Source organism: Galleria mellonella, unplaced genomic scaffold, assembly GCF_026898425.1.
Source record: "Galleria mellonella isolate WM207_F2 unplaced genomic scaffold, CSIRO_AGI_GalMel_v1 utg23, whole genome shotgun sequence".
In the NCBI taxonomy this organism is placed as follows: domain Eukaryota; kingdom Metazoa; phylum Arthropoda; class Insecta; order Lepidoptera; family Pyralidae; genus Galleria; species Galleria mellonella.
The window spans coordinates 1,741,146-1,757,463 of NW_026442045.1; the positions used below are offsets into that span (position 1 = coordinate 1,741,146).

At 31.3% G+C, this 16,318-nt stretch overlaps 1 protein-coding gene across 5 annotated transcripts in view; it reads right to left on the bottom strand.

Annotated features, from left to right (window-relative positions):
• Nucleotides 1–16,318, bottom strand: part of LOC113512878 (semaphorin-2A) — a 398,040-nt gene that overhangs the window by 25,046 nt on the left and 356,676 nt on the right. For all 5 annotated transcript variants that reach the window (XM_052894754.1, XM_052894755.1, XM_052894753.1 and 2 more), the window contains 2 exons: nucleotides 7,797–8,067; nucleotides 1,347–1,577 (listed from right to left, as the gene is read on the bottom strand). In XM_052894754.1, coding sequence (XP_052750714.1) covers nucleotides 1,347–1,577; nucleotides 7,797–8,067 — 502 coding nt within the window. The remainder of the gene's footprint in view (nucleotides 1–1,346; nucleotides 1,578–7,796; nucleotides 8,068–16,318) is intronic.

Below are 16,318 nucleotides of genomic sequence, written 5' to 3' on the forward strand. Positions count from 1 at the left end.
GATCTAAGTGAAATTTTAGATCTTTTTATTATTATAAAAAGATCTAAAATTTCACTTAGATCCTATATTTACCTACTATAGGGTATTTGTTATTGACTATATGAAATTTTTGTTAACAGTTATAGATTCGGTACATCTTTGAATCTCCTTTCTATCTTGTTGCTCATAAAAATGTAGGAAAAGTAAGAGAATTTTAAATCGGAAATAACATTTAATAATTAAATTTTTGCCCAAAATATTGGTTTTAATAACTTTGTGTTTACAGTATTTAAAACAAATCCTTTTATATATAAAAATTATCATTAAAACCTGTTTACAATAGGAGTAAATATGGCGTAATATTATAAAGTACAGTGGAGTTGAGAATTTCCTTATTTTTAGTTGTCGTTTTAAACTACGATTCACAAAGTCACTTAACATTAAAATATGACGTTGTAAAAGCTTACAGTGGTCCGTACCTACATACATTTGCATACCTGCAATTGTCGTTTCACAAACACTTCTTCCGAGCGATTAACGTTCAACTGAAGTTCCCGTAAACTTTCCTAATGGCGTTCGAACAGATATGTAAATAACACACCTATAGCAAATACTGTACTTGAGTACCTATTACATTCTCATGAGTTATGCAGGCCTGTAGTGGGGAGAGCGTGAAAAACCGTGGCGAAACCGGAGCGTCGCGCGTTAATATTAGATGAACATAGTCTGGGAGGACCGGGCTTCGGGGAGCACACAGAAATCAGTTAGACTCCTCACATAAATAGGTAGTGAACTTTTGAATTTGGAACTAAAATATTTACTGAAGATTGACAGTACACAAATATTTTGGAAGGGTGACGCCCGTAGGTCGGGACAATTTATAGTCAGGTTCATGAAACGATGACTAAATACTTCCCTATCAAAATTGTCAGTTTATTTTTTAAAGAACTCCATGATTTTGCCCGTGCGAGCTTGTGTGTATCACACATTGAAAAATTTAAATTAAAACTTATGTAGGTTGGGCGTTGTTAATCAGCCTTATTATTAAAACTTTCTCTTTTTAGTTACGATGGTTCCACTATGTATAATAGAAAGAATATTGAATCATAGAATAGACACAGAAATAGAGTATAGAAATGCAAAGTGGATACAAATACTGGAGTAGGTCTGGACTAATCTATGACTGTGCCCTGTCTGAGAGATAAGACAGAAGTCTACGGAAGGAGTTATGAAAGTGGACGACGCCAGAGATGTGTTTAAGGATAGAGATTTTTGGAAATCAGTATTTTCTTCGTACCTTTCATGAGACCTAAGGAGAAGACAGATTCATAATAATATTTCTATAAAAGTAAATAAAGAATACTTACGTATTTCATTGAAGTAAAACGGAAATTCTCCAGGTATGCTGCAGTTCAGTCTTGCTTTTAGATAAGTGGCCCAGTTTTGGCTGAGTATATTCTTTCCACCAGTATCTCGTTTGCATACTCTTGCGACTCTTGAGTATACCGCTTTTCCACAATTGATATATTCTACCGCTGTCTCCCGGAAGAAGAAAAGAACGTACTCGCCGACATCAAAAGATCCCACGAAGTTTGGTTCTAAAAGTAAAAATTTAAGATTTTGATTATGCATAGTTCTGAATATTTTTTTTTTCTTATAAAGGTAATACACATAATTTATATTCGAGTTATTTAAATTAATATTAAAAAAGAGGAAATATATGATTGTTTCGTTTATAATAAATGAACTAAAAAAAAACACTTGACCAAATTTAAAAATTCTTTCACCTAGACGAAAAAAACATAAGCAGCGAGTGAAATGGGCTTTATTTTATTAAGAAAATGATGTAAAGCCAGGTTGCGGCACTAGTAAATCAATATGATTAATTTTGTATATCAACTATGTATATTCCGTATAGATAAAATATAAATCTTAAGAGTTTCATATAAAATAATAGATACTATCAAATATATAAGAATTATTTAGATCTATCAATTTATGAAGCTATATGGACGAACTTTTAATATCAATAAAAAGTTTTACAATATTTTGTATGGCTTATAAATAGTCTAGTGAGATCGTTTTTCCTTTTTACCCTATTACCCTAATACACCCTGTCACCCCTTTATGACTATGAAATATAAATATGGTCCTATTATATTTGATAGTGTAATAAGTTTTTAGTGGCATTAGTTTTAATATCTATGATTTTATATTTTTAGTATTCTGACAAAGAATACGAATAAGGCCGTTCTAGTTCTGTTCTAGCTCTACACTTTTTTCTACATATTTCATAAAGTTGGAGATTCTCAACTCGGTTGTATTTTTTTATGTTCGTTCCTCATAACTCCATCAGTTATAAACCGATTTCGGAAATTCTTTTTTATCTAAAAGATAAAAAACTAAAAAGTAACATATTAATAATATTATTATTATTGACATATTGTTTCATAAATATTTTATCAAAATTGGTTCAGTAGTTAAATTTCAAAATTAAAATAACTAGTTTTTCACAATTGAAGTCGTTTTTTTTATGGAATACAATGTTAATTGTGTCTTTATATAGTTTGTTTTCTGTTTAAGCAAGCAAAGAAAATTTTTTCATTGCATGATATTTTACAAAATTTTCCGCGAATATAGATTCACTGACAATTTTGTAAAATATATGTATATAAAGATACTTTAAAATGTGTAACACTGCATTTAGTATTCTCGAATTCAGTAGAAATAAAAAAAAAGCTCTAAGAACGCTCTCGATTTTTAAGAAAACCTACCTCTATTATAGTTAGCTAGTTTATATATTTATAGAAAAAAAAACATTTCTATTCTAGTACTTTGTCATTTTTGTGTAACTATCCTAAGATAAATCTTTCTCGTCTGTATTCGTATTCGTAAATAATTTCTTTAGCAAGCTATTCGTAAGTTACTATTTTAGTCTAAATCTGGGTTAGAACCTAAAGGAAAGCTAGAGTTTATTCCATTCTAGCTATTGTTCTCGGTTGTTTGTTTTCTTTTATTCGAAAATCATAGAATGTTTCGGTGTTGTTAGTCGAATAAATGTAAATTGATTTGAGACAAATAAAAAATATTATTATTGCTTTTCATATATTGAACTGATGCCAACATTTAATAATTATTATCTAATTATATCGTGGAATTTCGTTTATTACAAAATTACAAGAGCGATGGAAACGCGTTCCCATGTTAATTCTACACTATCAAATTACTGTTCGGTGCGATGCGCAATAAATATTAGATGAATACGTGAATGTCAATTATGATGTACAAGCGTCCACGACCGGCATTACTAATAATGCTTATTTGTTGGTCTCGAAATGAAATCGCCACGTGTTCAGGATTAACAGAATAGGAACGAGCGACGTACGGCAATCTTTTTTTGTCATCGTTGCTAAAATATTCGCTTCAGTGGCAGTTAACAACAATATATTAAGTATTAAATTTTAATAAGGCTTCAGATCTTTTGAAATTATTGTCATCGTAAATTAAACTGTGTAATAAAAGAATTCTGGGTATATATATATATATATATATTAGTGGTTTGATATAAAATTATAATCGTAATATGCGTTGGGTGATATTAATTTCTCGATGGGTATGGACGCTCGGCTACAAAGTCATATGGATAATGAAAATAATGTTTTATAGAAATAAAATTGAATGAATTTTAATTTTATACAATTAGAATGGAAATTACATTTTGATCAGTATGAGACTAACACGAAAATAAATCTTATCCACTGAAAAATAATCATCTAATTCGTTTGATGAAGGGAACGCGTTATATGCATACGAATGATTTGTCGAATTAAAAAGCTCCTCTGTTTAGTAATCATTAAAAATTTTATGTTCTTGAATAAAATATCTAAAATCCAATTTTTAATAATTTTCGGATCAGACTAAAGATCTGTTTATTCGCAAGTTGCTTTTAAGAGTTCGTTTTATAGTGCAATAGTGAATTTTATAGGATGTTGAATCCCTTTTTGGACAACAAGTAATTTAGTGCAGTTTTACAAGCACTAAACTTTTTCACAGTATTATGCTTATGAATATAACATTGTACCGTTATTGTAAACATGTTTAGTCTTTGAGTCTTCATTTTCTAGTTAAATTTTCAATATAATTATAGAACTCGACTCGAGGACACAACGCGACGGGTTCAGAGATAAAATAAGTCTGGGTATGAATATAAAGGAGTTGATAAATTGAAATTAAATGAAAATAATTAACTGTTAGTGGCGTTTGAATCGCAAGCAATAAAGGCCCGTGTGTAATGAACAAAGCAATATTATTAACGAAAATTACGCAAATTTGTCGCCACGTAATTTCTATTCCCATGTTATTGTGGCACACTCGAATTAATGCGCGTATTGGGATATTTCCATTTGCTCATATAACAATTGTAAAGATAAATTTTACTTTCATGTTTGTTTATATTGTAATTAATAATCAGATTTCGCTTCAGATAATACATTTAAAGAGTTTTATATTTTGCAATTGATTTAAATTAATCCAGTCAAAATAATCAAGTTGTTTGTTTCAATATTTGAGATATTTTAGCTTATCGTAGTACCTACCTATTCCTAAAAAAATATGAAACAAGTAGTAAAACCAAAGAATTACTGATTTATTAGAGGAGAGGTAAACTGTGGCTCAATATTCGTACATAAGCTTTACTTAAGTATATTTCAATGGAAAAAATAAAATTAAATTCGTTTTGTAGATCGGTTGTTGGCGATAATACTTACCAAATTTAAATTCAACATAACATAATTTTATTGTTTTTTTTTTATTAGGATTAGGGCAAAGCCTCAGAAATACAGTGCTAGCTAGTCACCATCTAGGTAAAGACTGTACTGCAGATAATACTTTTTTTTTAGAAACTATATGTATTTTGATATAAAAGTATGCCATTATTTTTGTTATATAAAATAAGGAAAAAGTTTAAATCAATATAAACAAATGTTTGTATTGTGCGAAAATTCAATTCAAGATCAACAGAACGCTAAACAGTTACACTACTATGATCGTCAAAATTTGTTTTATAAATTATGTTGGTATCTTTTGTGTCTTCTAGCGAAGAACCAGAGGGAGACTTTGTACAGAAGACGTTTGCTTGAGCACCTCTGTCTTATTCGTGTTTCTATCGTGAAGTAGTTGTGTTTGAATGACTGTATTTCGGTTTGAAGGGTGGGATATGGCAGTGAATTTAAAGAGTACAGAGGAATAACACCTGAGTCCTCAGGAATAGTAACGTATGGAGGGTATTATGGGCGAAACAGTATACTCAGTTATGTCCATGTTACTGCTGATGTCTATCTATAGGCGACGGTTACCACTTTTCATCAGTTGGGTCGTCAGCATGTTTGCCATTTTAAGTTGGATTAAAAAAAAAAGAAAGTTCCAATTCTAATTTTGTGAGATGAAAAATATACACTCTTATGACACTTATGACTTTTATCTATATTTTACTAATACACTAAAATTGTGTCTAGATGCTATCTATAAATAGGAGATATTTAAGAAAAATAATATAAGTGAATTTTATTTGCCTGTACTCCAATATGTCTGTTCCGGCATTACACAAAAACTACTGCACTAAATTGGATGCGGTGAAATAATTGTGTTTCTAAAGGTAACATAAAAATTGGGTATAAGTTTTAAATTGATATGCCATCTAAAAATTGTCTATTTCATTGTTTTTTCTATTTCTGAAACCCATAGATACGATGTAGCGGGCAAAAAGCTGGTTACAAAATAAAGTTACTTTTATTTTTACATTAAAAAAGTTTAATTTACCTGTGGTAGAAAACACAGACAATTAAGCAGGAAATTATTATAAATGGGCAAAATTTATGTATTAGTCTTATTTGAACAAACAAATACTGGAAAGGCGTGACAGGTATGTATGTAAGTAAACACTGGAAATTAATATTTATAACTCAATGTTACGATATAATGAAAAGTGAACAGAAGTGGAAAGACATTCATTATATTAGGTAGAAATTGCGTGAACGGTAATTCGGGTAAAACGGGAACAGCCCTAGCACAGATCGGGGGCACATTATTGCTCGTTAGAGCGAAAACAGTTTAATTTCCATTATTTAGTTACAAACAGGCCGATTCTCGTGTAAATCGTGTAAGCGCCTGTAATTGGAGAATTTGGCTAATGATAACCGGGAAACGGTAATTCGCATCGGGACTATGGACGCTGATTACTGACCATCGACTATTAACCACTGAAATCAGAATGCATTCGGATTTGTTACGGTATGGCGGTACGAGAAATCACTACACACAAGATTCAATATACTTGTTTACGATTTTTAGTTCATTTTGCGTATAACTTGAAAAGGCAAACATGTAGCTTACCTAATGGAAAGTGACAACCGTCGTCTATGTAGAACAGCACCATGGCTTCCAAGAATAATATACTACGATGTTTTCTTTTTAACGTGTGGGGGTACCAAAATAAATAGTTACGTTGCAAGTTCTTTAAATCGTCTTATTTATTTAGTGCTAAGAACCTACAGGTAAATCTGAAGTTACTCTTTTCAAATTGTTTAGAATTTGGAAACACGTTTACAGTATAGTAGTAACAAGAGATTATTCTAATAGCCAGGGACAATTTAGGTTCCTTTTTTAATACACGATGAATTTACGCTCGGTTTTACAATAAGAATAAAGAAAATTTTTATGGTCTTGCCTTACATAATGCAAATGATGTCAACACTTAAGATAAAGCGTAGTTATTGAGAAGATATATGCCATATAAATATATGTCATTATCAACTTAAAATTTTCGATTGTTTAAAGTTATATTTTTCTTGGAATACAGAAGAAGAAAGAGCATTTTACTTTTTGGTAGCATTAAGAATGAAGACGTAAATCACTGCCTGCAAATGTGTGGAATTTATACGATGAAGGATGAAGCCCTAAGCGTCATGTAGTTTTGCGAGAAAAAGAAAAAGGTAAAATTAGGTCAAGCAGTTTTTGCGAATACTCACTAAAGATATTATAAAATTTTAATTCATTAATGCTCTAGAATAAAATTTAAGCCATTGTTATTTAATGTATAAATTTATGATTATTGTTATGATCTTTCTTCTGAATACTTTAGAATATTTTAGTCTAAATAGAGGAATAGTCGTAATATCAGGTATCAGTGCTCTAAATAAAAGGTAATAATGGTATCTACTTTAATTTTATCTCTTACGTTGAATACGAATCTCGACTCGTGAGAATAGTGAACGTGTCAATTTTGCGTTTCTATAGAGACACTGATGTGGGTCTGATCCCTGTCTAGGAGTTAAGTACTTCTAAACAATATAATAGTCTAGACATTTTGTGGTTAAATTTGTTTAACCTCGAGCTATTGCCTGAAAATCGAACGTAAGTATAGATTTTAAAACAAATATTTTTCTTTAGATTTTAATATTTTTAATTATTAATAAGTTAAAATATAATTGTGGTACAATTCATATTATTATTTCTAGGCGAGGACATAACAAAATTATAACAATCTCGACCGCGAGTTGGTAACCGTACAAAATAAGTATCTTTTTTAATATTTTAAATTAAATTATACACCAAAGCGGTACGTCGGTCCTTTGTATGTATTTTTAAATAACGTACGTTTATAATAATATCGTCAATTTATTTCTATTTATATTGGAGATACATTACAATATATCACTCGCACATAAAAACTGTTATGATAACGTGCTTGTATTACATGCATTATAAGAAATCAGTGAACAGAAAAAAATCTTCAAATTTACGTTTAAAAAAATACTCACTGTCAAGCCATTTCGAGTCGTATTTCAACGTCCGTTTGAACGAAAACTCTCTTCTCCCTGTTGTCAAGTTGTGCAGGTCAGTTCTGAAGATCACAGTGTCTGCTTTGGTGAATTCCGCGTTCGTGCCCGAATACAAGGCTGGGAGACTGCCAGGGTTGCCCCTCTCTACCCAAAGGGCAGTCGAGTTGTCCGCAGGGTCGTATGGACACTTGGCGACGCCCATGCCCATGCCCGGCACGTATTCGTGACGAGGCAGGTGTGTTAGGTTCGACTGGAACAAAACGAAACGTTTATTTTTTTTGCATTCCCGCGTACCACTACCTGAATTTATCCGGCGTTATTGTGCAATGATTTTTGTTTATTGATGTCGGTACGGGATAGTAACGGACGCGCGAAATTGCCAGCTGTAACTTTTTATGACGTAGTTTTGCAGATACAGATTTATCTGTGGATTTAATGATGCCGAGCTTTTTTTGTATACAGTCTGTAGGTACGAGTACAATCAACATACAATTTGATCACAATTTTAACAATCAATTAACATATTATTAGTGGGCACGGATTCCTTATATCTCTTATAGGAGATTATTATTACACTTTGATGTGATGTTTAGATAATGTTATTGGACGGAAAATTGAATTTTATTTTTTTGTATTTTTATTTAGTAACAGCGTTGACTGAGCCGTCGATTTACGAAATGGTGCTATTGACGGCGACTTGAATAATTTTTGAATTAAGAAAACGGCGTCACATGGTGGTGGAAATGAATACAAGGGGGGGGAAGGGATTGTTAGTGATAGAGACTGAAAATCCCATTGCTAGCAATATATCTAACCAGGTCGACCTCCACGCGGTTCCCCCTGGAAACTATCATGATTAATTCCTGATGAATTCATCATGATAGGCTAACTGGCCTGTTTTCATTCTCATCTATCAACCTTCACTGGTGCTCCGCCAGCGTATCCCGTTAGCGCAGGCAGAGTTACCAATCCATTTTCATCCAAAAAAAAAAAAAAATGAATACAAGGAGAAAAGTGTTTATGCGTAAATGTAATTTTTACAGCATAAGTATTTATTAATTTAATAACAAAGCGTTCCAGTTGATGTTACAGGCGTTTGGAAGGCCATTTTTATTAATTATAACAGTGAAACATACTATATGTGAAAACACAGCTAATGTTTTTTATTTAAAAAATAAAATGTCTGTTGCACCCTGAACACGATTTATTAGTCGAAGTTTATTATTTAGGAGGCGGTGAATTTTTTCGACATCGCCCGTCCTCCAGTGAATTCCTCTATTAGTATAATGCGATGGGTGGCGGTACGGTTTTCGAAATTATCATAAAATTACTAAATGTAGCATAAACGTGGGGTGGGCAGCGGCGCCCGTCGTCGTGGATTGAGACTTTATGTAAATTTTAACGACGCTGCGACCATCGGGGCCACCTGTGACCCTCCGCCCCCTGCTCCTCTGGCCCCGGCCCTCGATGCCCAAGGCACCTGTGGAAAACCTATGTCGTTTTTATTTCAATAAGCCAAGGATTAAATTAGGCATGCGAAGACGCACCCCCCGGTTTTTTCCAAAGGGCGAGAAGTTTAGACACAGAGGGATATAGACGATGTTAGTACTTTAATTTATAAAAAAACTAAGTTGATGTCTATTTTTTATTTTTATTTCGAGTTTTATTTTCTGTTAAATATTATATTAAAAAAGCGCTTCTTTATGAACCATATCCTTTCGGAAATATCATTCGTAATTTTATTTTTCTCAAGTCGATCACTTTTAAGTTTTTATTTAGAGTAAAGCTTAGAACGCGAATAGTTGCGATATCAATTTTAAGCCATATCTATATTTTATATATCTTTCCGTGTAAAACACTTTAGCCAAGAAGCCGTTCTAGTTAGCCGTGTAATAACTAAAGTGGATACGTGTAAGCCATGCTCAATGTTTAAACCGATTACAAGGTAGACTATTCACACTTCAAAACCTTACAACTATCGCGTTGCAATGAGTTAATATTGAATTGATTGATTATTGATTTCATTGGAAGTTTCTATTCATAAATAGAGCTATATTATACAATTAGCTGTAATAGAGTTTATTGAATTAGTTTCGACCGAATGATCACAGATATTTGTCAAGCAATCGACAAAATGTAATTTCCTTTATTTGACGTCATCGATTAACTGGCTGTCTATGGATTTCCTTGAAATCCCCACGTGACAGCTGGGTCTGCCTACATATTGACTGTAATTACTTAAAGCAAAGTGTTGATACGTGACATAGGTAGGTAGTTTATACATTTAATGTTAGTTATGTATGTTAATTTCGAACTTCGTCTCTACATAATCTTATTAGGCTTATTACACGTTTGATTGAAACGTTAATGATGTTAATATGTTAATTAATCTGTGATATGTCGTCGTAGACGTTATGGGTCTTCAGTTTTTATTTTATTTAATGTCTAAATATACCATAAAATTTGGATATATTGATTTAATTAAAGAAGAAGTTAAGTCTTTTTCTATCCCAAATATTATGTTTAAGTATATGTCAAATACAAATTTCGTAATTGGCCAAGTATGATATTCTTTAAAAAGTAATATATATATCATAAAAAGTGAGTTTAGAGCTATAAAAATGTGTTCTGAAATGTTTCAATTTAATCCTAAATATATTTATAACTTTATTTTATACTTGTTTTTTTGTGTATAACACAATATATTTTGTTTGACGCGGCTGCTAAGTTCAGGACAAACAAATAAGCAAATGGATCGGACGGAAACGCCGGAAGGCTTTTGCTAGAAGAAACTTTCTCGATGGACCGCTGAGCTGCTCATTAGGCCGTCTCTTTTGTTTGTTTACCAAATTAGTAGGGTACCTTAAGTGGGAGACCGTGATGGGGTAATGCTGACGCATTTTAATTTCGGCTTCGAGAGACCGGCTTTGTTCTCAATTGGTAAGTATATCAAACAATTTATTTAGAGCTAGCTTTTACCCGTGAATTTGTCAGTGTAACTGTTTAGCGACAGGAATAAAAATAGTCTTCATAAATAGTACGTGTAAACTAAATTTCATAGTGATTGGTTAAGCTGTTATGATCCTATAAGGTAACAAAAAAGCACACACTTAGAAGTTTAACAGTAAATTTAGATCTAATTGTAACACTATTACTATGGTTTCAATATGGTAGTTAATTCTAATTATTGCAAAAAGAATAATATAATTAGTTTATAATTGCTGAATATACTGTGTAACATGTAGACAAAAAGGACCGGGGAATTGAGATTGTCCTCCTTTTCAAATTGTTCAAAAATGCTACGTCCTAATCTCTAAAGTACTAAATAAAAACGTTGCAATAATACCTTGTATGTACCTATTCATTACATTGACAAGAATATACGGTGGAGCTACAGTGTTAATATAAAATGTTAATGGTACTTCATAAATTTTGCTATCATTAAACTTCTGGTAACATATTTCGAACTGCAAAGTTGTTGCCCCGTAATATAGTGATAGCAAGACTTTAGAGCGACCACAAATTTCGGCAATAAAATGTACGGTTGCATCGCTTAAAACTTACTCGAGCAATACAAAGTAATACTGGTCGAGGTCGAGACAAGAGATAGTTGGCACCTGGAGATAGTACCGCATGATATATGTGAATGGCTTCCCGATATGTTACCGAACTGAAAACGCTACGAACTTCCGTAGCGTTACTTATGGCCGTTGGGGATTCTTCGACTTGATAATATAAGATTTTGTTCCAAAAAAAAAAACCATATTCGTGATCAAATTTATATGGAACACACACGGAAGTAAATACCATCAATTACATAATGAATCTTCAAAATCGGTTTAGAATTGGAGGAGTGCCTATACATATAGAAAGAAAACAATAGTAGATTACACCTGTATTTCTATCTGTATGTTTAATCTATCACTTGTATATATTTATGTTTGTATATAAGTTTCAAAGAGTAACATTTGAATTAGATTTAGATTTAGAATAAAAAAATTGGAATATTGTGACTTATTACCTAAATGTATAAATATGCAGTGTTCTACTCAATGTTAATTACATTAAGCATTTAAAATTTAGCCTGTAACTTTATAAAATTTTACTTTTAATAAGATTCACGACTCTGGAATGCATTGCTCAGACAATCTATATAGGTATATAGGTATCTAAGAGCTTCCAAACAAATTGATGTTAAAAAAGTTAATGTTTACCTATTACCTATAATAGCAGTTAGTCATCATCTTATATATATATATATATATATATATATATATATATATACACATATATATATATAATATATATATTCTTTTATACTATTTATGTATATTTATTGTGTATACATTATTAATTGATTTTTTCTTGAGTAATCTCAGTAATGAAGTATTGTACTGTACTGTAAGTGACTGATAGAGAATGATACTAGCATTAAGCTCGCCATTTGTATCATATTTACCATTAGTCAATACAGTTATTTCAATATATAAATAAATAAGATGTTTAAAAGCTATTAAAGTTATATTCGAACTTGTAATGTGTACATGTAGGTCATAGAATAATATTAGGAATTAATTTGACCTAGGTACATTTGTTTGACATAATTACCATACTTGACGATTAAATATATACATGTGTGTTATCCAAATTAAATAATAATTTCAGTTATTGAGTTTCCATTTGCCAAACTTGTATCTGTCATGTGTATAGAAAGGGAGTAACTTTCAAACGCACAAGGGATCTTCAAATAGCAAGAGATTGTCGGGGTGGCAAAGTTTTGAAGCTCACGTCACTATCAGCTAATAACTAAGGGGATGATCTGAATTTATAATGACATATTGCTACGGTACTTGTATTGTGATGTGTCTTCTAAAACTATGTATAATCATTTTCATTAGAGGGTGTTTACAAAACAAAATATGTCACTTACAATTATTATAATACTGGTATTAAAATGTTAATATATTATTAAATGAGTAAAATAAGAAAGGATCTGTCTGTGGCTTTGGTTCATAGATGTAGAAAGAATAAATATGAATGTCAAATTATCTATATGAAATGTGACTGTTCAATAAAGCTAAAAACAAACACTTATTTGTGTACTTACTACAATGAAAAAATGAAAGGCTCAGGTGCCGGGAAATTCACTAGAAATTTCTCGGGAAATAGTTTCAACATCACGTGGAAGTGGACCTGATAGATAATTGCTTACTTATATCATATCACTTGTCGGTAATTTTTTTCTATAATATATAATTTACTTCTTCTTCTTCATCTTCTCAGCCTTTAACTATCCACTGTTGATATAGGCCTCCCACATAAGTGAGCTTTGTCAGTTTCCTTAGTCACCTTTTACGACACCCATGGGAATGGAAGGGGTGGCTCATTCTATGCCGGGACCACACGCATTATTTAAGTCTTAGGTTTATATATTTTTCCATTATCTTAGGTATCCTGTTATTGACATCAAATAGCGAAGATGGATCAAATTGTTTCCTTATACCAATAAATCTACTTAACATATTTTTTTATGCAGCTTGAAATAACAAACGAGCTAACGAAATGTTGTAATAACTATAAGAGAAATTTAGTATAGTGTGTAAGTTATAACAATATGTTATATCAGTTTTATGTTTATAAATTATTTTGAGTTTTGGACAATTAACTAAATTAAATCTTTTAGATAAGAATGATGAAAAATTGCGCAATTTTCAATACAATTTACTATGAAATTAAAACAGATACATCCGAACGGAACTTCGAGTTATGTCATGCCTTTGACGATTAATTTATTATAAGTGTTAAAAACTTCATCCTTATAGTTTTTAGAGGTAGATTTATTCAATTCAAATGAGTAAATCTATTTTCCCAGAATAAATGCATAGACAAGCATCAGTGCTTACGAATAGTAGTAGTACTAAGTTCAGAGAGTCTCAAAAGTTTGCATAATCAGAATACGTCCAAAGTTAGTTGTAAGTTTCAGAGCTCCGTATCACTTGCATACAAAACTCATTTTGTATTCGTAAAATAGAAATAAGTATAATTCAGATATGATGTCAAGTTCTGCTTTGACTTGTGTATATATTTTGTATGTACATCTATTATGTCGTAGTAGATTAATTAAATTTATTCATTTATTATTCGATTTTTGAAAAATTTCAAATTCACATTCTCCGTTCCCCTCAAAATATATGTCATATTATCTACACAAGTAGATATTATTACCTATTTGTATAATGCCTAAAACTTAGTATAAACGTTCTATAAGAATCATTATATTCAACATATACCCAGAGATAACAATACTAGAAATACGGCGTTATAAGCATACGTACGGACATAATTATATTTATAAATAAAGAGTACCGAGCGCAATATATCTCTATTTACATTCATTATCATAAATCATCTTATGTATATTGATATACAATAAACATGTTAAAATTTAATAATAAACACTATTGAAATTTAGTGTTTAACTTCCCTTATCGTCTTCTATTCATTTGTCTTCTTTTAGTTATATTTTTTAACAAGCCGAATACTTATGTATTCGCCTTGTTTATAAATGATTGCTTAAATAAATGATAAAATAATGAATTAGCAAAATATGATAGATATAATAAAACACAAGTTTATGGAATACGAATCTAAATAAATTCACATAATTTGTTCTAGGCGCCATAAATCATTAAGTTTATAATTTTAAAAGTTAAGACAGATTTTATAAATTATAATCTCTTGACAACAAAATAACTGACATTCAGTCAGAAAGTTTAATATTTTAAATTATCAAAAGATATGTTTGATTACACTGCTACTAAGGCTTTTATCTTTAAACAGTGTTCTCTTCAAGTCAAATATATTTTATGTTTCTAGTAAGATTAATTAATTTGAGATGTTTCAACTAGGGTTATTGTTTCTTAGATTAAAATAAATAATTTAAAATTATTGACCATTTTATTTCATTATATTTAATAGAAATTAGAAATTGTAAGTGCGCACATATACATATATAATAATCATTTCAAATTTATTTATTATCATTAATGTATCTTTAATTTTTTTTAGATCCTTGTCAACCAGATGTTTTTTTTTCCAATATTATTTGGTTCGTATCGGGAGATGAGTATTTAGCTTAAGCGTCTTAGTTGACTTAAGCTGCGATTTGATACAGCATAAATCTCTAATAGCTATTTAATTCTTGCACGCGTAATTTATTTTGATAGTGCTTCGGGTGCTTATTTTTCACAGCAGCAAGAAGGTGATATGTATTAATGTGACTTGTTATTAATGGTATGTTTAGCCAACCAGGTGTTAGGTATCTTCCTGATTATATTTTTATTTTCAAATTGAAATCTATTCCAGTCATGTGGCTAGGTTAGCTTGTCGTCTTTTGGGTAGTATCTTGTCAACATGAAAAACTCAACAGGTCCCGATATAGTTATTCCCAACTTGAACTTCAACTCCGATTCACATTAGTAAAGGTATTTTTGTGTATTTTACGTAGGCGTATCCCTAAGGAGCTAACTTTATTTCTATTTATACACATGAATGAAAGGAGTACTCTATTAATTCATATGCTATGACATAAATAAACGACCAGCTTATGATTTTACCTCGCAATAAGATAAAAAAAGTATACCTCGTAATTTATAATAATATTATATACTGAACATCTTCGAATATTTTTAAATCGCTTTGAATGCAATTATACTACTAAAACATTATATTGAAATTTTTTTTATACCACTGAGGTGGCAAATAAGCATACGGCCTACCTGATGGTAAGCGGTTACCGTAGCCTATGAACACCTGCAATACCAGAGGTATTACGCATGCGTTGCCGACCCTGAAGAAATTTACCCCCCTTTTGAAGAACCCCATGCTGTAGGCTCTTGAGAAAACCTCGGCAGGGAGCTCATTCCACAACCTGAGTGTTCGTGGGAGGAAACATCTCTGAAACCGCGCAGTACGCGACCATTGAGGCTGTAGGACATGAAGATGAACTTCCTGTCGATGGTGAGCCGTACGATGGTAGAAAGTGGTTGTGGGCATCATTATCTATAAGAACTGTCACCTATAAATTTTGCAATCTTTTATTATTATTATTATTGAGACAGCCTTTTTCAGGCAGAAAAACTTGTGACACTGCGACTTCTCTATGATATTTAGTGCTCGCCCCTTTTTTTTAGGTTCGTCTACAATTCTTATCAGTGATAAGAATTTTAAGATGTTCCTTGTAGCGATGTTTTTATCTCCTAAGGATGTAAAGTGTATTTTGATCAGGAGATATATTGTTTATGTATGAGTGGCCTACAGACACAAATTAAGTGCTGTGGCGTTTATCCCTCATTATGACAACATCTGCAAACACTTTTTGGGCATAAGCCTAGCTGGGTCATGTGGTTGTTTAGTTAGCAGTGTTTAGAGCCCTTGTTAATACACACACATTATTTTTACTCGAAAGAGTTAATTTTTTAGAGTAATTTTCGGAAAAGTCC